This window comes from Chelonia mydas, chromosome 2 (genome assembly GCF_015237465.2).
Source record: "Chelonia mydas isolate rCheMyd1 chromosome 2, rCheMyd1.pri.v2, whole genome shotgun sequence".
Lineage (NCBI taxonomy): Eukaryota > Metazoa > Chordata > Testudines > Cheloniidae > Chelonia > Chelonia mydas.
This window is the reverse complement of record NC_057850.1, coordinates 41,928,187-41,950,639: the sequence shown is the minus strand read 5'-3', so window position 1 is coordinate 41,950,639 and position 22,453 is coordinate 41,928,187. Positions and strand designations below refer to the sequence as shown.

Below are 22,453 nucleotides of genomic sequence, written 5' to 3'. Positions count from 1 at the left end.
ATCCAGCATGCAGATGTCAGACAGTTTTCTAGTCAGCAGTATCCAAAGGGAGGGCACATACACCCTTCCTTTCCTTGGGAGCTTCATGAAGGTATAAAATCCAGAGTCCACTCTACTCAGTTCCTTCAGCACCACACAAGCCTGCAACATTAGAACTCTAAAGCAGGGGGATGGTGTGTGGGCATGGAATATGTATATGGACTACATGTTTGACTCAAACAACATTAGTTATTATACAGGTAAATAACCCTTTTTTTCCCCTTTGTTGAGTGCTAGTCCGTACACATGACACAGCTAGTGACTCCCAAGCAGTCGTTCTCACTGGGGACAGGTACAATGAGTCTCCTTAAATATGGATTATAACAGGGATCTTCCAAATCTTGCATCATCCCTGGCTGCTTCCACCAGCACACAGTGCTTCATGAACATGTCTACAGATGACAAGGTTGCTGGTCTGCAAATATCCTGGATTGGTGGGTTTGCTCGACATGCCACCAAGGTAGACTGCACCCTGGTGGGTCTAGTCATGCACTGATGGGCAGCTACTTGCCTGCTAGTCGGTAACATGACTAGATGTAATAGGCAATCCAGCTAGATATTCTTTGCATACACACAGCTTGTCCTTTGACTCTCTTGGTGTCAGCCAGAAAAAAGCATGGGAGATTTCAAGAAAGGTCTCGTCCTGTCTAGCTAGAGCCATATTGTTCTACACACGTCTAGCATGTGCAGCCTTTGCTTGGAGCTCCTAGGGTGATACTTGGGAGTAACACAGGCACATGGATGATCTTGTTGATGTGAAATTTTGACACCACCTGGAGAAGCACTCTATGAATGACTGTATAAGGTGGCTCTTCCATCAGAGCCTGCAGCTCCCCACCTCTCCTGATAGACGTGATTGCCAGGAAGAAGGCTTCTTTCATGGAGAGGTAGGGCAATGAGCATTTAGTCATAGGTTCAAAAGGTGCACCCATCAGTTTTGAGAGGGCGAAGTTAAGGTTCCATGCTGGCACTGGGGTGCTGACTCTCAGGTGTAAGCTTGAGCTGTCAACTTTGTCTAGAGAAATAGGTGGACCGAGTAGCATTTTCCTGCCACTAATAAGGATGCACTGAACGTCTCATGCACGGATCAACTCTGCTGGTGTCAACCAATGAGCATCCACACCATCAAGTGAAGGGAGCTCAGGTGCAAGCCCAAGCCCCCATTCTGGACTAGAAGGTTGAAGATGAAGGGTTGAGAGATTGGTGGTACTAGAGAAAGATTGCAGAGACCCTCAACCACATTTGCTTTGGGGATAATTCTGGCTTTCTCCCTCCTGATCTTCTGCCCACAGTGCTTGCAGAAGGGGAATGCATATAGTCTGTCTGTCCATCTGTGGGAGGAGAAAGCCATCAGAGAGCCAGTATTGTGCCCCTTTGTGCCTTCCCGTCCTCTCTCTTTCCCCTCCCCCCAAAAAAAAGAAGTAGCAGCAGCAGCACTTGTTTTTTGGCTGTCACAGAAAGGTCCGTGTGATGAAACAATCCTCCCTCCAAATCACTGGAAAGATGTCCCGAAAGACTTTCACGTGCATCATCCACTTGTAATTGTCTCAGAAGTGCCTGCTTGGGTCATCTGCCCTCACACTGCCCACCCCAGGAGATTACTTAGTCAGCAGTCCATGTTGTTCCCTATGGCAAAGTCGCAAAGCTGGATGGCCTCCTGGCACAAGGGACAAGGCCAGCAAACGGCCCCTCCCTGCCTGTTTAGGTAGAAGACTGCTGCCATATTGACCAATACTACCAGATCTGTCTGGCTGAAAATGCTCAGATGCCCTGTATATGGCCCTGAGTTCTAGAACATTGATGTGTAAGGCCCTCTGTGACAGACCACAGGACCCAAGCCATGAGGTCACCCATAAGTGCCTCCACCTGAACATGGATGCATTATTGATCATGAACGAAGAGGACGCTGCAGTTCTTGGGACAGGAGAGGAGCTGGTATTACAGGAGTGGGTGGGTGAGGTTCTGTAGCATGCAGGAGGTTGGACTAGATGATCATGATGGTCCCTTCTGACTTTAAAGTCTGATTCTTATGTGTGAACTGGAGCTGTATAGGACCATCGAACATACACTGTCCAGGTCCCTCCACCAGTCTAGCAAACGGAGGACTTCCGGAGGGAGAGACACCACTCTGTCTAGTTAGTGTCTTTTTGGGTGGTGGACTACAGATAGCTGTGCCTGAAGTTGCAAGAAACAGATCCTAGCATACAGAGTAACAAATCTATATGCTGCTGTAAGACCCAGAAGCCTGAGGCAGGACCCCACTCATATCGTGGTGGTGGTGGGGGGGGCTGCAGGCGGGAGCAGAGACTCAGGGCCGAATTTCCAATTAGGCACAGTAGGCATGTGCCTAGGGATGCCTATGAGTTAAAAGTTTCATTTTTTACAGAAAACACAAAGGTCAGCTGTAGGCAGTGGGAATGCTGAAGATGCTGTGCCAAGGGGCGCATAAGGTATAAATCAGGCCCTGCAGAGACTATGTTAGTCTCTAAGGTGCCACAAAGGCTCCTCTTGTTTTTATGTAAAATCTGTCAAGTGGGAGGTAGAGAGACCAGGTGGGTGAAGTAATATCTTTTATTTCACCAACAGAAGTTGGTCTGAGAGACAAACCTTGAAGCCCTACAGAGATCTTTGGTAGTAGATAAGCAATTACTGTCTCTGCTTTGAGTACAGCAGCCAATTCAGCCATGCATGGCTGATAGTGAATAAGAAGAAATCCACATTAACTCTTGCATGCCCAAACACACCAACACCTGGAGAATGGACACAGTGTTGGCCCAGATTTGAGATTCTGAGTAGCCCCTGACTTAAGTTCCCTCTAAGCTGCATGGCTGTGCAGCAGCCTATTAAGCGCCACGCAGGCGCTCAGGCTGCAGTGGGGAGAGGTGCCTGTCCCGGCCCCAACCCAGCCCCAGAGCTGCCGTTGGGGGGAAGGGGGGCACTTCTCCCCCCCAACCCAGGTGCTGCTGCACGGAGAGAGAGCTGCAGGGAGGCCTGTCTCTGCATCGTAGCCCTGGGGAAGCCTGCACCCCAAACCCCTCATCCCCAGCCCCACTTCAGAGCCCGCACCCCCAGCTGGAGCCCTCACTCCCCCAACCCCAATCCTCTGCCCCAGCCATTACTTGCTCCTGCCCACACACCAGACTCCTCATTCAGACTCTCAGCTACACCTCCTGTCATTCCAGTTAACCCTTTGGTTTAGGCTTAGGCTTCTGCCTCCCAGCTCTGACCCTTGTCATATGGGGGCAATTCTGAATCAGAAGCTTCGGCTCTAACTGGTAAGCCAGACTCTTGCTCCAGCCACTAGGCCAGGCTGCCCACAACTTGTTTGTTGACAGGATCACAGAATGAAAAGGATGGTGTCTTTGGGCACCAAGTCAAATCTACTGCCTCGTCAATGCACTTGAGAGGTAGACCCCCCCACCGGACTTTCTTCAAGGGGCCTCTGCCTATGGCCTGGGGCGCTCAGGCAGCCTATACTGGAAGAACAGCTATTGCTGACAGGGATCTCTATAAGGCAGCACTTTAGACCTCAACCCTTGGGACCAGAGGGTGACTCTAGAATCTTGGAAGGCTCTCATTGCCTCAGTCTTCTCATAGAAGATCAAGCAAAACTCAAACAGCATGTCCTGAGTAATTGTTTGTAACTCCAATGCCAGGTCAGGTGGTGTGGCACATTGTGACCATTATAGCCATCTCCACGAAGACAGCGTTTGCCAGGTCCAAGGCTGCCTGCTTTGCAATTTTGGTCACCACATGACCATCCACCAAGGTAGTCTGAAAATCATCCCTGTAATCTGGTGGCAGTTTGTCAATAAATGATTGTAAAGTACTCCAGTCAACATGGTTGTATTTTGCCAAGAGAGCTTGGTAGTCTGAAATCTTCATCTGGAGACTCAAAATGAAGTAAGATTTCTGGCCCAGCAGGTAGACGTGCTTTGTCTCCTTGTCTTTGGGGTCACTTTCTGGCAACTTTGATGGGTTCTCTTGTTGGCTGCCATCAAACACTAGAGATCCCAGTAACAGGTGCAACCAGAACTGTCCATGCCCAATAGCTGGGACTTGGTACAGTCTCTCTACCCATTTAGACATTGGTGCCAATGGCACCCACTAAAGCCCTATAACTCCTTGTTGATCGTGATTGCTATGCATCCCAGGGCTGAAGCGCACAGGATATCAAGACATTTATGTGGTATATCCTGCATCTCTTCAGTAGATATCTCATGAGCTCTTGGAACATGTTGTAGTTCTCAGAAGTGGTAGCAGATTGATCTGGAACCAGGAAACAATGTTTTCACATTTCAGGGCACCCCCAAGGTGAGGTTAGTACGGCATCATCAGGGCAGGAGGCTGTAGTTGGTACCATCTGTCCCTAACTCTAGATCTGTTGCACTGGAGCAGCTTACTCCTAGCTCTGGTCTGAGTGATGCAGTGGGGACAGGTCCAGGTCCAGCAGCTGGAGTGGGGAAGATATACTGTACTTGTGGCATAGATGAAATAGCTAGTCATGGGTAGTACTGAGGTGTTATGCGGGCCTAAATGCTCCACATGCCATGATCATATGACATCAGACCCCATGATGTTTGGTCCCAGGACCAGGCTGGGTCAAGACAACGCTCTGCCATCAGCCACAAGTATATGGCTCTTATCCCCCGGGCGAGACTGATGCTGTTAAGTGCTGGAACCTGAACTGGGGCCAGCTGATGGCTTTCCTGGGAATCTGAAGAGAAGAGGGAAGAGTCTTCCAGGAAGAGTGATGCTCGCCCTGTGGGTGTAGGGGGAACCTGACTGGATGGTAGAAGCAACAGAGGCACCAGGCCCAGGAACCTGGACAGTGTCAGCAGTAAGCAGCTCCAATAGTTGCATGGGTGCCAGCCCTGGGGATGTGGGCCAAGGTGGTGAAGCACCTGCAGACTGGTGCTTAGGTGACTGCACTGGCGCCAGTGGAGGTGGCAATAGAATGGCCAATAGTGGAGTCAGGCTTCTGCTGGTACCATGCTAGCCAGTGGTCTCTCCGACTGCCCAGCTACCAAGGTGGCTAAAATGGCCATAGCAGCACCAGACAGGACCTCTTTTGTGGCCAGGGCCACTCAGCTGCATGGGCTCCAATGCTCAGGGAACTTCTCTGAAGTTTTGAGGCACCTTTAATGTCTGACAGTTTGGTGGCCTTATGCAGCCCTAGAGTCGGATCCAGAGAGGAGGATCTTCAGATCTTCTCCTTTCAGGACTTATGCTTTAAGTCCAATTTGTCTCAGCTTCCCAGATGAGGAAGCCGCAGGCCTGAGTGACTCTTCAGTAGTTTGACATTGAAACTGGGGCAGATTGACTGCCTCTGGGCTCCTGGTGCTTGGAGCCCAGGATCAGAGACCAACCTCACTGCCTGTTCAATGAAAAAAGCCCTCGCGTGTCTCTATTTTGAGCGCTTGGTCCATTTTGAGAAGCACCAGCTTTCCAGGACATGCCCCTCACTGAGGGAGAAGAGATATCTTGTCCGTTGTTGAGACTCATGACTGCCTCACAGGATGGGCAGTTCTTAAAGCCCAGGGACCTCCCTGGTCAGCTATAGAGGCTGGTACTGCCAGCAACTGCAGGGAGGGGACGATTTCTCTTCCCCACCCTCCCAGCATCCTGTAGACCTAAGTAAGTAACACTAAAGTAGAGGTAAATCCTGAAGGGAGTTGCTCCAACATATACCACAGGCAGTGAGAAGGAAATGGGTGGGGTGGGGCAGCTCAGCCCTTTATACCCTCACAAAACACTTGAAGAAAGGAAGGGTACATGTGCCACCCCATTACATACTGCGGACTAGAAAATTCTTCAATGCACATGCACTAGACTTACACTCACCTGTGCTTTTTAGTGTGCATACTTCTTGCTAGGAAGTGCTAACACTTTTTATCTGGCCAGACCATGTCATTTGGCAAGATCACCTCAAGGCTTTTTTATGTAACAACAACAGGTGCAAGATTAAGGGATGCATACAATAGAGTTAATAACTAATAGATTTTGATTAAAAAACAAAAAACCAAACCAAACCATATACCCGTTGTGAATTCCATTCAAATATCTGCATTTACATCTGCCATTTGCCGTGTGTCACCGCAGGCAACAAAATGGAACAAAGAACAGTTCTTGCTTCATCTGCACTTTCATGCAGGGGCAGCCAAACTAGTGACATCCTATCAAGGCTCCATTAAGTTCTGAGGAGGACTCTTCAGAGAGGTCAAATTTTTAAAGAGCACAGCATCCATGTTCATAGAATATCAGGGTTGGAAGGGACCTAAGGAGGTCATCTAGTCCAACCCCCTGTTCAAAGCAGGACCAATCCCCAATTAAATCATCCCAGCCAGGGCTTTGTCAAGCCTGACCTTAAAAACTTCTAAAGAAGGAGATTCTACCACCTCCCTAGGTAACGCATTCCAGTGTTTCACCACCCTCCTAGTGAAAAAGTTTTTCCTAATATCCAACCTAAACCTCCCCCACTGCAACTTGAGACCATTACTCCTTGTCCTGTCCTCTTCTACCACTGAGAATAGTCTAGAACCATCCTCTTTGGAACCACCTCTCAGGTAGTTGAAAGCAGCTATCAAATCCCCCCTCATTCTTCTCTTCTGCAGACTAAACAATCCCAGTTCCCTCAGCCTCTCCTCATAAGTCATGTGTTCCAGACCCCTAATCATTTTTGTTGCCCTTCACTGGGCTCTCTCCAATTTATCCACATCCTTCTTGTGGTGTGGGGCCCAAAACTGGACACAGTACTCCAGATAAGGCCACACCAATGTCGAAAAGAGGGGAACGATCACGTCCCTCGATCTGCTGGCTATGCCCTTACTTATACATCCCAAAATGCCATTGGCCTTCTTGGCAACCAGGGCACACTGTTGACTCATATCCAGCTTCTCGTCCACTGTAACCCCTAGGTCCTTTTCCGCAGAACTGCTGCCTAGCCATTCGGTCCCTAGTCTGTAGCGGTGCATTGGATTCTTCCGTCCTAAGTGCAGGACCCTGCACTTATCCTTGTTGAACCTCATCAGATTTCTTTTGAGAGCAAATGTTTAAGTGAGCTCAGCTCCCATTTAGACATCAAAATTAGCGGCCACATTTTCAAGAGAACTCAGTACATGGAGTGCTGAGTGCTTCTGAAAGCCTGGCCCTTATTTAGGTGATTAAATGGGAGCTGGGCTGTTTTGAAAACCTGATCCTAATTGCAATTGCTGAGTACTTTTTAAAATTTTGCCCTAATTGCCTCATTATGGGTGGTCAAATTTTGTACTAGAGATGACAGCAACTCATTTTCTATATAATCTTGTTGTACAAATATCCTTTTTGCACAACCGTCTAGTCATCCACAGTTTGAACCTATGACGATTGAAGAGCCATTTGTATAGCTCATGCTGCAACATTCTGTGCTTCACTGAAATTACTCAGAAAAAGTTGGCGGAATGGTGAGCCTTTCCAGAAAGGAAACTATACCTACTTAGTTCCCAAGCAATCTTTGTTAAAGTTCCCATTACAGAGTAACTTTCAATTTACACCTGCTGGGGAATAAGGGCCTGATCAAAAACCTATTGTAGCCAATGGGAGTGTTTCCATTGACTTCAATGGGCTTTGAATCAGGCCCTAAACTCAGTTAGGGTGAAAGTGTCTTGTACTAAAAGGGTTACATTTGCTGGGGAGTAAATAGGAGAAGAGAGGTTCTGCATGAGCTGAAGGAAGATAACATCAATGAAGGTTTATGGTGACATACTTTGTCACTTAAGTGGTACTTTTCATCACACATTCATGGATAACTAAATTTGGCACTGGAGCTGCTGGCAATTAACAACTTGGTAGGAAAATCTTTAACAATACTTTAAAATAAACTTGATCTGAAATTTAAAACATTATATCCAGTAGGGCTGTCATGTTTCTAATCCATGAAAACCAAACACCCCTGCTCCACTCCTTCCTCCAAGGCTCCGCCCCTGTCCTGCCTCTTCCTCTGAGCTCTGCCTTCTGCCCCACCTCTTTCTGCCCCTCCATCACTCGTTCTTCACCCCTGCCCCCGTTGCTCATTCCCCCTTGCCCTGGGACTCACCTGCTGCCTGCAGAGCTGGGCTTGGAGGAGCGAACGCAGAGCCTGCCAGATTGGGGCATGGCAGGGGTCAGCCCCCAGATCGAGGAGCTGGGGTGGGGAAATCAGGGCACAGCAGGGTGGAGTCCATCGCTGGAGCGAAGGGCCCTGGAGGTCCCGGAGTGAGGTGCTGGAGAAACCAGGAGTAGATGTCTCTCACTCACACAGCACCAGTATCTACCTTGGAGCTCGGTCTGGGAGCCAGCCAGTTCTCTCTGTCAGGCTGGGGGGCAGGAAGAGCAGCAGCAGCTAAGCAGAGCCACTCATCTAGGCTCCAGCAGCAGCCAGTGACCTCCAGCGGAGGCCAGTCACTGCAGGTAACTGGACTTTTAGCATCTGGACAGCTGTGCTGACCTGATGCTGCCAGCTTCCCCTTTCAACTGGACATTCTGGTAAAAAACCGGACACCTGGCAACCCTAATATCCACTAATTAGGAGAAAAGGACACAGAAGTTTCAAATCCTAAATGGTTTTGAGTGTTAGGTCCCCCACCAAGAAAAGGAACTTTTTTCTCCCCCCCTGAAGTCACACATGTTAAATTGACTATAACTCACATGCAGCTTCGACAGTGTCGTTCAAAATTTAAGAAGATATCTTCTTCAGGCTGAGTTTCAGAAAAAAGAAAAAAAAAATCAGGTCTAAAGGACGTGTGTGTGGCCCCAGCTGATGGAGCCAGGTAACCCAGGAATTCTTCTTGCATAGGGGGAAATCCCTGAATGGCAGAGTCAGTGTAAGGCTCTGTGCCACTCCTACTTGCTGCCCTGTTCAGGGTACACAGAGGGCCTGGCTAGAGTGGCACTGCTTTCCGGCTCCTTCTGGCTGACCAAAAGGCCCCTTGGGGTCATGGTCACTAGGCACAAGTTATGACAGCCCTTGGCACAGTCTAAGTGGAACTAGGACACACCCAAGAATTGTTTATGTCTAGGTCTAACTGAATAACGTAAAGGATATTTGCCAAAGCATATCATATTAGTACAAGACAGATTAACAGGATCTTTAAAACTCAGTAGCCAAATGTACAAAAGAAGGGTACAGAGAGGTAGTGGGGATGTCAGCAAGTGACTCAGGAGTTTGGTACGAAGGATGCTGCATCCCTCACCACAAAAAATTGCCAAAAGGGCCAAGTCTGAGTGCCTCTGAGCACTGGTAACTCTCATTGCCAACTATGGGACTAATCCATTGTAGTCAGTCTCAGCAAAGACTTCAGTGGATATGGAGAATGGAGCTATTTTCTCATTTCTTTAGGTCAGTGTTGAGACACATTGGCATGGAAGCAGGCAGTGCTACACTCAGGGTCTGTGGATAAATTGCAAACTTCATTTTCCAGCACCTTTAGCAAATATTAAATATGCTTAAAGTTATGACATTAAGGAAAAAAAAAATTCATGGAAGAATTTGAGCAGATTGTGACCCAAGAACCTCTTAACCTGGCGAAGGGGTTACAAGAATATCCTGATTCTGGTTCACCAAAGACTACCATTTGAGGTCTCAAATGAAATCTGGGGACACATGATTCATAAATATCATTGTGAAATGTATGCATATACTGTATACTAAAAATATATTCTTAGACTCTGTATCAAGGTATTACTCACCAGCAAAGGTGAAAAACAGGTTATTGCAGATAAGAAATGTTTCTCGCTGTCTTGATGTAAATTAAGCATTGTAAGCCAACACAATGGATACCTATTTGCATACGAAGTCATATGTACACTAGGATGTGAAATCAACAGGAAAAGAGGGCAGAGGAAAAAAAATAGACACGTGCAGAGGGTTGTTATCCTGTCTCTGACTAAAGGCAATGAATTTTGAGGGTATTTGTAAAATAGAAAGAAGTCACCCGGGTATCCTTACAAAGAAAGTAAATGGACATGTTTGTATTAATGAAAGCTAGGCCCATGGGCGGCGGGTGGACCCCTCCTTCAGGGAGGCTAGACCTTGGCCCCATCCCTTTCACATGAGGCCCCATCCCCCATGGCCAAAGCCCTCCCCGCAACTGGAGAAGCCCCCCTGGGCTGGCCGGAACCCCAAGCCCCTTCCCCCAGCTGCACCAGTGGGCTGACCCGAGCGGCTCCAACAGCGCTAGTGGGCTGATCCACGGGCCGGCCAACCCGATCACACAGCCTCTGCTACGCGAGCCACCCCAGCTCCAGGCCAGCCTGAGCAGCCCTGGCTAGAGACTGAGAAATGTAGCACACTTCCCCCTCCCAAAATCCCCAGATGCTCAGCAGAAGAACGCTGAGCTTTTTATATGTGCCATGCAGGTTCCAGGGTGGCTAAGGAAGCAGTATCTGCTATTCAGCTTCCCGGGTTCATCAGTAAACTCTCTGGAGTCCAGGGAGATTACTGATGAACCCAGAAAGCTGAATAGCAGATACCGCCTCCTCAGCTGCCCCGGAAACTGCATAATACTAAGTAAAAATATGCAACCCGGAATCCCGCAGCAGCGGCTGTGCTAGGGAAGGCGGAGCCTTCGCTGGCCTATTGTACCCGCTGCCTATGGCTGGGTCTCAGCCAGCCTTGGTTGAAAAAAAGTGTTAAAGAGAATTTTGGGTGAGAAACTTTAGATAGGAAGTTAACCTGTTATTTAAGTCTCTTGTTACACTTGGTCTCATGTTATGGTTTTGTATGATATATAACCATTTGTATCCAATATCGTTATTCTCTATCATCTGAATCTCGAGTCTTTGATAGTAAACTTATTCTTGTTTTCACTATAAATATATATGTGGTGTTAAGCAAAGTACTGGTCCTGAGTTGAACATTAAAAGCTGGTGTTAGAATTACCAGGCCTGCTATTCCCAAAGGAACACTATGAGTGTTCAGTGGATAAGGGGCTGGACACAGCAAGGAATGCTCTGAGTAGGGCATAGGGGGCAGGAAAGAGGGGGAAGGGTTGATGTGTACCTGTTGCTACCTGTACAGAGAGAGCGAGGTCTGCAGACGCCTGGAAGGTAGTGGTTATGTTGCCAGAGACCGTTGGTTTTAGGGAGCTAATCCACAACAAGCAGAGACAAGACTCCTTGACGCTAAGGGCACGAAGTGGTGAGGATCCTCACAACCGGGGCTGCCCCGGAGAGCATCACATATTTTATGGCTTTGCCATAACCACCAATCAGATAATGCAGTGACAACGATGGTCATTAACTGCTCCAACCTTTGGAACTCTAGCAATAGATTTGAAAGTGTGAGATTGCTACTCTGTAATTAAAGTCTTAGAGGTTACATTATATGAAATAGACACTAGGCTTAGAAGTGTCTTTGTTATTACATGTATTAGTTTATTAGGGAGTTAAAATAAGTGAAACTACTGCTGCTGGTCATGTTTTGTCAGAGCACTCCTGTAAGTTAAGCATCAATTAAGGCTTTGGTTGAATAGTTTTAATGTTACATATAGAAGTATCAGGTCTGTAACAGCACATGGCTGCCTACTTTAGAACACAGTTCTACTCCCAGATTTACCAGTCAGTCATTCTTGTCACCAGCATTTTGGCCAAATGAATACAATAATGGATCTGAGGACATTGGAGGGTGTAGAGGTTTTATGAGACTCTTTTTTTTTGTAAAAAGAATGCATCAGGTATAGCAATATTTTTGAAATATTGAAAACAGGATGATGAAGCAAGATCACTGAGGAGTAAAGGACCTGCAAATTTTTCCATTATGATATCACTGAAAACCATTTTGTAGAAGTCCCTCCTCACCAATTATGCTTTTAATGTGTTCAAAGTAAATGCAACTAATTGAAAGATTAACTCCATTCACTCTATTTGATGATACAAAGGGCTAACTTGTTAGTATCAATACAGTCTTGAAGTACCTTTTCCAATGCTGATACAGGATATGTGATGTCTCTGTTTAAAGGAAACTACTGTACCTATAATTAGAACCATAAGACACAAAATTCAATGCACTGAGAATAAGGGCTGGAACACTATTTAATAAGACACTCAGTTTATTCTTTTCTTGTTAATATCAAAATGGCAATAACCTAATTAAAATGACTTGCTAATCATTTTAATATCTTTTTTTATAAGATTTCATTGCTAATTATCAAAAAGAAAAGGAGTGCTTGTGGCACCTTAGAGACTAACCAATTTATCTGAGCATAAGCTTTCGTGAGCTGTAGCTGTAGCTCACGAAAGCTTATGCTCAGATAAATTGGTTAGTCTCTAAGGTGCCACAAGCACTCCTTTTCTTTTTGCGAATACAGACGAACACAGCTGCTACTCTGAAACATTGCTAATTATAATACTTTTAAGAAGATGAAAGTTCCTTTTGTAAAAACAGTGTTTCTGCTGCTTTTCTCACTGAAATACAGATTTGTCCATTTATCCAACTCCTTTTCTACTGGAAAAGGAAAGAAAAGAAAATGTTTGTGGAAATTTTCAGGAAGTAACATTACACAGTGCATATATTCCATAATATTAAAACTGAGGTGTGGTGGGTTGGACTTACCTCTTTGAGCACCACCTTGGATCCAGACATAGTACTCCCACTCTTCAGCTCCCAGCAGGCCATCAGCCTACTTCTGCAGGTCTTCTGTGGCTCAGCCCACTGGCCGGATCACACAGTCCAAAACCTTTCCAGGGTACAGTTCCTTGCCATTCTGGACCAACTATAAACAAAACAGTTTCTTACCCTTTGGAGCTAAATTTCCTCTCCTGAATTGGGTCAGCAGGATTCGCTCTGAATTCCTGCCACTGATTATAGCCTGGGACCAGACCAGGGCACTTTAGTAATAGTCTAAGGAACATCCTTCCTCACTCCTCCGGCTCAAGCCACAAACTTACTTGCTGATAATAGGCAGCTTCTTTTATTTCAGTCTGGTGGGCCTTGATTGGTTGCTGCTGGCTCATAGTCCTTCTAGCTGCTGGAGGACCAAATCTAAATGGTTTCCAAAACGGCTACTCTTCTGGGCAAGCTGGGAGGTCGAATATTTGCTGTTCTTTTCCTCTCAAGACTGTTTCCTAGGGCAGGATGCAACAGAACAGCCAGTCAACAGCTTCCAACAGAGGGCCGTGAAGGCCTGGTACACCCTGTCACAAGAGATTTTAAATCCAACAGGAATATCACTGTTACTTTATTTTGTGACTGAGTTGGGAATAGGAACATAAATATCACCATTATCTTATTTTGTGATTAATTTGGGAATAGGATCAGAAATGTTATTTTTAATTATACTGCATTGCAAATGTAAAGAATGCTTTTCAAACCACAGAATATGGGCTTGTTTTCACTGAAAATTTAACTCAAGTCAATGTTGCCACTAACTTGAGTCCCATCCACCCACCCACCCACCCTTAACTTTAGTGTTATGGTGCTTTTAAATCGAGTAGGTTGGCCCATCAGGGGGTAGAGGCTAAAGCTTGAGTGACCATAACTAAGGCTACGTTTTAGTCACAGGTATTTTTAGTAAAAGTCATGGACAGGTCATGGGCAGTAAACAAAAATTCACGGCCTGTGACCTGTCCATGACTTGTACTATATACCCCGACTAAAATCTTGGGGGAGGGTCATGAGGGGGCAGCCCAAGGGGGCACTGTGGGTGCTGGGGGGGTGGCGGCATGCGGTCTGGGACCCGCACCGGCAGAGTGGATAAAAATAAATGATTTTTATTTAAATAGCATTTTTATAAAAAAAATCCAATCTAAAGATAGATTTACTTAAGATATTATAGCTCAGGAATATCTCATAATGGAATAGGGACTGTACATTCTAATTCTATAGTATGAGACAATATATTCATGTAATGTTTAAGAAAAGTTTTGTAAATGAGTTCCAACAGTTTATGAATTATGGGTCCCAGGGGCCTTTGTACAGATTTAGGTTAATTTTTCTATCTACCCAATGGGACTCAGTGCTCAGTCTAGAAGATACCATCAGAGATGCTTAGTTTTGCTGTGGATTTGTGTCTCCAGAGATAACATGCTTGTTAACAGCAAAAATGTTTTTAAAATACGTAAATATAGAGAGGTGAGAAATAAGACCTGAACCCTATTGTCCCTCTGCAAATTTGTATACACAGAGTCAATCCCTTACCTCTCTCTAAAAGTGCAAAGTTTCAGAAAGTTCAATGAATGGAAGATTGTTGGGGGTGGAATAGATCTGGACAAGGAGAAGAAGTCTAGAGATAAACGTGAGAAGGGAGGGACAGGCAGTACAAACAAAAGTGAAACTGTTTGAGCAGCATATTCCAGAAGTCTTGAGGTTTGAGTGTAGCCTTCGTTGATTTGAGATCTACCATACCATTCTCTCACAAGAAGGGAAAACCTATAATGGTAGCAGGCTGTAAAAGAGACCCAGTTTGAGAATATTTTAATGAAGTTCCTCTACCTGTGGGTCAGACAGGCATGCGTGCGTGCGTGCAAAATGCCAACAGTGCAACAAAGAAATGTAAGGCCTGGTTGCCCAAATGAATCATCATCATGGGAAGTGTTCCATCTCAGGAGGAAGCTGTACTGAAGATGATGAAATGTACATGTAGGATCTTCAGGTTGGTAAATTTTTATTTCAGGTTTCAGAGTAGCAGCGGTGTTAGTCTGTATTCGCAAAAAGAAAAGGAGGACTTGTGGCACCTTAGAGACTAACAAATTTATTTGAGCATAAGCCATCTGATGAAGTGAGCTGTAGCTCATGAAAGCTTATGCTCAAATAAATTTGTTAGTCTCTAAGGTGCCACAAGTCCTCCTTTTCTTTTTTATTTTATACTTCTTTCTTAAGGACTGCTTGTCTTCCTTCTGGACTATTCTTGAACTCTCACGTTTGAACAAAAAAAATATAGTTGTTACTCTATGGTACTACCATTTTAGATGCAGTTGTGATAAAAAAAAGTAAATAGCTGAAATAGGCAGATCTTCCTTTTACAATTTCACTTTTAAAGTAGTACTGAGTGTCAGTGAATCCAATGAGTAATACTAAATGAGCAGTATGGTAATAATAATGAAATAACGGCATTGACTTATTTTGTTTAGGAGAAGCCATCCTCAACATAGAGGATTCTGAAGACTACCCACCTTTAAGACCACCATCATTTTCTAGAGTTTCAGAGTTATCTGCCAATGGTGGTGTTTCAGTCACATTATGTATGTCATATAGCCACAGTATATCACTTGTAGCAAAAAGAAGAAGAAAAAAAAAATCTCCATCATCCAGAAACAACCATAGATAAGTTTGTAATAAGAACCAGCAGATTACAAAAAGAGGTTATTGATGAAAAAACCGCCCGGTTTGTTTATGCAACAAACTCTCCTTTTCGTATGATTGAGAACCCACACTTCATTAACATGATTCAGTCATTAAGACCAAGATACAGTCCACCCAACAGAGCAGATGCTGCAGGCAAATTGCAGGATAAAGCATATGAAAGAGAAAATGAGCAGCATGCAAAAGGTCTAGAGGGAAAATTCTTAACCTGAGTCTTGATGGGTGGAGCAATGTCCGCAATGATCCTGTTGTATGTGCTTGTGTGACAACAAAAGAGAATGTCTTCCTTACAGAAACAATTGATACATCAGGAAATGCACACACAGCAGAATACTTACAAGAAGTAGCAGTAAAAGCTATAAACAAACTTTGAAAAAAATTCAAATGTCTGTGACCAAGCTGTGTACTAGACAACGCTGCAAATGTATCCATAAAGAGAGCGAAAAAGAGTCCCAAGCTAACAACATATAGTTGCAGTGCTCATTTGATACACCTCCTAGCCAAAGACTTCAGTGTTCCAGAAATAAAGGCTAATGTAGTTGAAATTGCAAAATACTTCCGTAACAACCACTTTGCAGCAGCTGCTCTGAAAAAAAAGTGGGAGGAACCAAGCTAACTCTCCCACAAGATGTGCGACGGAACTCGGTAGTGGACTGTTTTGAGAATTATATCAAGAACTGGCCTAATCTGATGACAGTTAGTGGCATCTATTTTTTCGCAATTTTGTTCATAGTCACAGCCAAAGTTGTCAACATTGGGCTTAAGAGAAATGTTGAACACATGCTAAGTACCCGGAAGCCTATTTCTGTAGCCTTGAACAAAATGCAGGGAAATAGTCGTTTTATTGTTGATGCTGTTGAAATTTGGAAGGAACTGAGTGAGATCTTAAGAAGAGAAATATGCAATGACAGGAGTTAAATTACAAGCATTAAAAAAACAAATGGGACAAGCACTTTCTCAATACTCAGTACCAGGGTCAAACCTTAACTGCAGAAGAAGAGAAGTTGACTACGACATGGACATCCAGCAATCATCCCTCCATAATGCCAACTATAATAAGCTTCAGAGCTAAGGATGAACCATTCAAGAAATATAGGTTTGCTGATGATGTTTTAAAGAAAGTCACACCAGTGAACTGTTGGAAGTCACTTAAGCACTTGGATTCAGAGACTGTTGACGTGATAATCTCACTTTTAACAGCAGTAGCTTTTTCTGACAGTGTAGAGAGAATATTTTCTTCCTTTGGACTAATTCATTCCAAATTGAGAAATCGTTTGGGACCTGAAAAAGCAGGAAAGCTTGTTTTTCTTTTCCAGATTATGAACAAACAGAAAAGTGAGGGTGAAGATGACCGAGTTAGCTTCAGAAGCCAATATTTTAAGTTTCTTATGTTGACCTGGCTGCCATAGTCGATTTAATTTTTTTTTTTAAAAAATCTCATTTAACTATTTGAGTTTAAAACAATTTTAACAAAAACAAACCTGATTTTAAAAAATTTGAATGTTTAAACTCAAAAAATCATACAATATTTTAACAAAACAAGCATATGAATATATAACGTTGTTGTTTTAGTTAAATAAAAAAATTTAAATGTCTGTCTAGTGATGTTCTCCTCCTAATACAGCATGGCAAGAAAAACCTCCATATATTAATGATTAACCTGTTGAATTGGAGATAGTTCACCTCCCAACGACTTAATAAATATCTGCTTCATTTACCTTTGGTAAGTGAAATAACCAAACAATCATTCATTTTCTGAAATAGCTGAAAAACTAATCTGAAAAGTTTTCAAAATAAATCACTGTTTAAAAATGTATAGTGTGTACCTTCTAAAAATGAAACTTACATCTATCTCTCAGTTGTGAGAAATATGCATTAAGGTTGTACCAACCAACAAGAATGCACTTTTATGTAGAAATCCATGACTAAATCGAGTCTTCCTGACCAGTGATTTAAATCAGTTTGATTTAAATCAAATCCACCCTGCCCGTTGGTGCTGGGGGCGGGGTGGGGGGAGGGTTGGCAGGCTCCCTACCCAGCTCCATGGCTCCCCGGAAGTGGGGACATCCCTCAGCTCCTAAGCGGAGACATGGCCAGGCAGTTCTGTGCGCTGCCTCTGCCCCAAGCACCAGCTCCGCAGCTCCCATTGGCCGGGAACTGCGGCCAATGGGAGTTGAGGGGGCAGTGCCTGCAGGCAGCAGCAGCGCACAGAGCCCCCGCACCTCCGCCTAGGAGCCAAGGTATGTCACCGCTTCAAGGGAACCCCTTACCACCACCCCCTGAGGTAAAGCACCGCCCAGAGCCCTTGCCCACTCCCAGGCCCCAACCCCCAGCTCTGAGTCCCCCACCTACACTCCTGCTGGGGGTGGAGGGTGCGGTGGCCCAAGACTGCCCCAGCAGCAGCCACTGTGGCTGGCCAAGGGACTGCCTGAGCTACTTAGGTGGCCCCCAGGCCAGCCACACCGGCCGCTGCGGAAGTCACAGTGGTCCCAGAAAGTCACAAAATCCGTGACTTCCGTGACAAACTCGCAGCCTTAACCATAACTCATCAGGAGCTAATTTGACCACTCTGAAATATGGATGAAGGCTAGCTCCACTTGAATGCTGGTAGCCCTCTAATGCCTTCCCCCAACGTCCTCTGTGTACCCAGAAAGGGCAGACAAGTTTTCCCACAATTCACTGGGAAAGTATAGAATGTCTCATCTTACTGTAGTGCAAGGAACTGTAGGACATACACCCACAAGTCCTAGTGCCACACACTAGTGAGTGCAGCACTAATGTAGATACAGTGGATCACGTTTCAGAGTAGCAGCTGTGTTAGTCTGTATCCACAAAAAGAAAAGGAGTAATTGTGGCACCTTAGAGGCTAACAAATTTATCTGAGCATAAGCTTTCGTGAGCTACAGCTCACTTCACCGGATGCATGCAGTAGAAAATACAGTGGGGAGATTTTAGATACACAGAGAACATGCAACAATGGGTGTTACCATACACACTGTAATGAGAGTGATCACGTAAGGTGAGCTATTACCAGCGGGGGGGGGGGGGGGGGGGGAGAAGGGAAGGGAAGGGAAGGGAACCGTTTGTAGTACAGCTCACTTCATCAGATGCATGCAAAAGGTTATTCTCCCTCCCCTCCCCCCCGCTTGCTGGTAATAGCTCACCTTACCTGATCACTCTCATTACAGTGTGTATGGTAACACCCATTGTTTCATGTTCTCTGTGTATATAAAATCTCCCCACTGTATTTTCTACTGCATGCATCCGATGAAGTGAGCTGTAGCTCACGAAAGCTTATGCTCAAATAAATTTGTTAGGCTCTAAGGTGCCACAAGTACTCCTTTTCTTTTTAGTGGTTCAAGTGTTATTTTACAATGTGGCTGCTCAAACTTGCCCTAGGCTAACTTGAGACGAGTAACTCCAGTGTAGATAACTCAGATTAACTCTGCAGTGAAGACATACCCTATAACAGTGATACTCAGACTGAGGCGCCCAGCTGCAAGTGGTTCTTTAATATGTCTCCTGCAGCTCTTTGCTACACATAATATTAAAACACTGTGTGATTTAATTAACCAATCTAAGTTACTACCAATCAGGATGCTTTTACTATGTTATTAATAACAGTCATTTTGCAATGAGAATTTTATATTATATATAAGCTAAATAAATAGTTTCCCTGTCATACTATTTAAATATTAATATACGGTGCTATACTAAATAAAACAATGAATTTGCACTACTGTGGTTCTTTTCGGTAATGCTAATTGCTAATTTGGCTCCTGAACCAGTGAGGTCTGAGTATTATTGGCCTACAACAACTGTTCCTGCCACCAAGAGTTCATAATCCAAGGCCCCAATCCCATAATATGACACAAGGAACACAACTGAAGGTAGTGGTGGGTCATCCCAGATAAAGTACTAGGGATTATCAATTACAAAAACTAAAAAGAGAAGATTTGATCAGGAGTAGAGAGATCAGTTTTGGATTCATAGGCATAATTGCTATGTTATGTAGTGGATTGATCTCAGGAGTGGGTGCCGTAAACTCCTGAATTCTAATCCCAGTTCTGCCACTGGCTTCTTGTATAGATTTGAACAAATCACATACAAATTTTCAAAAATGGCTACAAATTTTGTCTCTGTTTTTGTGTGCCCAATCTCAAACACGTAGGGACCAATTTTTAGACTTGTTGAGGACCCCAGGTCCCATAGATTTCAAATAGAATTTGATATTGCTAACCTCAAGAGATAAAAATTAATGAGCCAGACCCCCCCGCAATCATGAGTTTTTTTAAAACAAAATCATGCTTTAGACTTTTCAACTCCGCTCTATTCCTCTGCCAATGCATGTGTGATAATTTCAGGTTGAAAACTCAACCTTTAATGCACACAGAAATGCACACCACTCCTTGACAGCCCAGATGGAGACTTCACTTACCCTCTCCTCACCCCTGAGGTAAGGGAGGCCACGCATTTCCTAGTACTGTATTCTTGACCCCTCAGCAACATTGTTTTGCCTCCTGCTGCCCTGGCACTTCTTTATCTGGGACCCTATGGCACCACTCCCCTGACTCCCCACTCCCCTGGGTCTTCTCCGCCTGGTGGCCAACAACTGCTTTTCTCCAACTCCTTCCTCTCCAGCCCTGGAGCCATATCTGAAGGAAGGGCTTAGTGTCAGAACTGTTGTCATGTCCATAGCCCAGAGGCTCTTGCACAGAGCTCTGCCTTCCTGCCCAGCCCTGCAAATGGTGGGACCAGAGTTGCTTCTTGTATCATTGCAACAGCTCCTCCTGCAGGCGGCAAAATCCATGATGCACGATTAATTCGTGAGAGCCGGCAACACTGAGGGGGCTGCTTGGAGGACACTCCCCTCACCCACCAGTACCCCCGGGCTGCGGCCCAGCCATTCTGCCCTCTCCATCTCCTACCCCATCACTACCCTTTGCAGCCCCCCACACCTACCTCCACAATCCCCCTGCTGCTTCCCACTCACCTTTCCCAGTGTCTCTGTTGCGCCTCACAGTTCCGGGCATGTCCCGTCTAGCCCCCTGGACCATAGCGTGTCACAGCGGTGACTCCTGAGAGCATGGCCTCAACTTCCCCGAAAACAGTGGGAGGTGGCAGCCAACTTTATTACGGGCAGCCTCACTCCCGATGCGGATAGACTGTAGGGAAATGGCAGCCATCTTGCTTGCTTCAGCCCCATTAGCAATCATAGGAGATGGTGGCCATTTTTAATAAGGGAAAATTCGAGCGGTGGCAGCCTCTCACTCTGTTTTCATGGGATGGGACAGGTGAAAAAAATCAAAACACCACCACCAGAATTGCTAGATTAACGATCAGATTGTGAGAGTTGTCAGCACTGAGAACTGTGAGTACCTACTGTTGAGAGCTGACAAAGAGCTGCCGGAGGAAACCATTTGCAGTGCACAAGTTTTATTGATTTTACAAGAACTCTGCTACATCTTTTTGAGTTACAGCTCACTTTTGAGTGCCATCTACTGGCACTTTATCTATTCTCTATTTACACACTTACAGAGCTCTTTAGTAACACTCCACACTTCCAAACAGCAGGCCCAATGTGCCTCAAACTGAGCAACTGAAAACTCTTCTATTCTACATAGGTTTTAATACCATGCTCATCACTCTGAGCACCTTCCAGTAGTGCATTAAGCATACTGAATACCCATCTATCACACATTGTTTATTCTCTCATGCTCTCCCCAGAGGGATAGGAATCTGTAGAGAAGTTTCTTGTTGCAGGAGTGTCTTGTCTTCTTCATATACATATATAGACACACACACATCTGTTGCTATGTGTTTATATGAGAGAAGGCAAGGTCAAAGAAAAGAACTTGCACTTGGAGTGAAAAGTGGTCAGGTTTGTGATGGTCCTTAGCTCCTGGGGAGTTCATGCCACAGTTTTGGACTGCCCCTGGAGAGAATTCTGTCTCCTGCACAGATGAGCTTTACTTTTATTGTAGAGAGGTCCACTGTGTCAGACAAGCATATCAACCACAGTCTTCATCCCAGAATTTTAGAGGATCTTTTAGATGTTGTGGACACAGGTCATGGAGTGCTTTGAAAATAAAGACTAAGACCTAGAACTTGATTCAAGTTAGATGAGGTTAGTGAATACTGTCCCGCCTCCCAATTCTCTTAAGTTCTCTGTCTCAGCTTCCCCATCTGTACAATAGGGGTAATGATTCCCTCACCCTCATGGGGGATTAGAGACAAAGAGGGTGAGATGATATTATTCAGTGCAGCGGTTCTCAACTGTGGGTCCGTGGACCCCCGAGCCCTTTCAGCAGGTCCGCCAGGCCCTGCAGCTGAAACCAGGTGCCCCAAGCCCTGGCGCCCCCCCTGTGGGGCTGAAGCTGGGAGTGGCGCAGGGCTAAAGCCTGCCCTCCCCCCCGAAGCCGGGAGCAGTGCGGAGCTGAAGCCAGGAGCCCCAGAGCTCCCTGCGGGCAGAAGCCCTGAGCCCATGAGCAGAGTTGGGGGGGCACAAGGGTGTTGGCCCCCCAAAACTGTAGTCCCTTACCCAGAGTGGGGCAATCCGGGGGCAACTCCACCACCCTCACCACCACCTCTCCCCCAGAACCCCTCAGGCCCAGTCCTCTGGCCAGGTTGTAGGTGGGAAGCTAGAGCCAGACAGTGTGGGGCAGCTGCTCCTCTGGCTGATACTGCCATGGAGTGGGCAGCTGTGGCATTCCCACATCTCCTGCTGGTGCCCAGGGTTCCAGCTGTTCCTCAGCTCCCAGCCCTCTTTAACTGCTCACACAGCTGGTAAGAGCTTCCCGAACAGGGGACCCGGTTCTTGGGCCAGCAGAGCCCTCTGGGAACAGCCATTGCAGGGGGAGTCCTCCTGGCACACAGCCGCTAGCTATCCTCCCTGCAACCTGAGCTACCCTCCTGCCCGCACAAAGCACCTAGCTACCCCCTGCCTGCACCCTGAGCTACCCACCCTGCCGGTGCATTCCCTAGCTACCCTCTGCCTCCACCCTGAGCTATACCCTGCCCCTACACGGTCCCTAGCTACCCCCTCCCTGCACCCTGAGCTACTCCCCTGCCCGCACAAAGCCCCTACCTTCCCCCTCC

At 45.8% G+C, this 22,453-nt stretch overlaps 1 protein-coding gene across 12 annotated transcripts in view; it reads right to left on the bottom strand.

The window, feature by feature from the left end:
• The window catches only part of TP53INP1 (tumor protein p53 inducible nuclear protein 1), a 69,383-nt gene extending 48,874 nt beyond the window's left edge, over positions 1-20,509 (bottom strand). For 7 of the 12 annotated variants that reach the window (XM_043539337.1, XM_043539338.1, XM_043539335.1 and 4 more), the window contains exons 1-3: positions 20,349-20,509; positions 12,943-13,188; positions 12,608-12,767 (exon numbers count right to left, since the gene is read on the bottom strand). Coding sequence is in view for 7 of the 12 variants with exons in the window: in XM_043539330.1 (XP_043395265.1) it covers positions 12,608-12,670 (63 nt within the window). In the remaining 5 variants the exon portion in view is untranslated. Of the gene's footprint in view, positions 1-12,607; positions 12,768-12,942; positions 13,189-16,546; positions 16,847-20,317 lie in introns of those variants that run through there. The other 5 variants (XM_043539332.1, XM_043539331.1, XM_043539336.1 and 2 more) reach the window with 5 other exon arrangements.
• Positions 20,510-22,453: the final 1,944 nt, after the last annotated feature.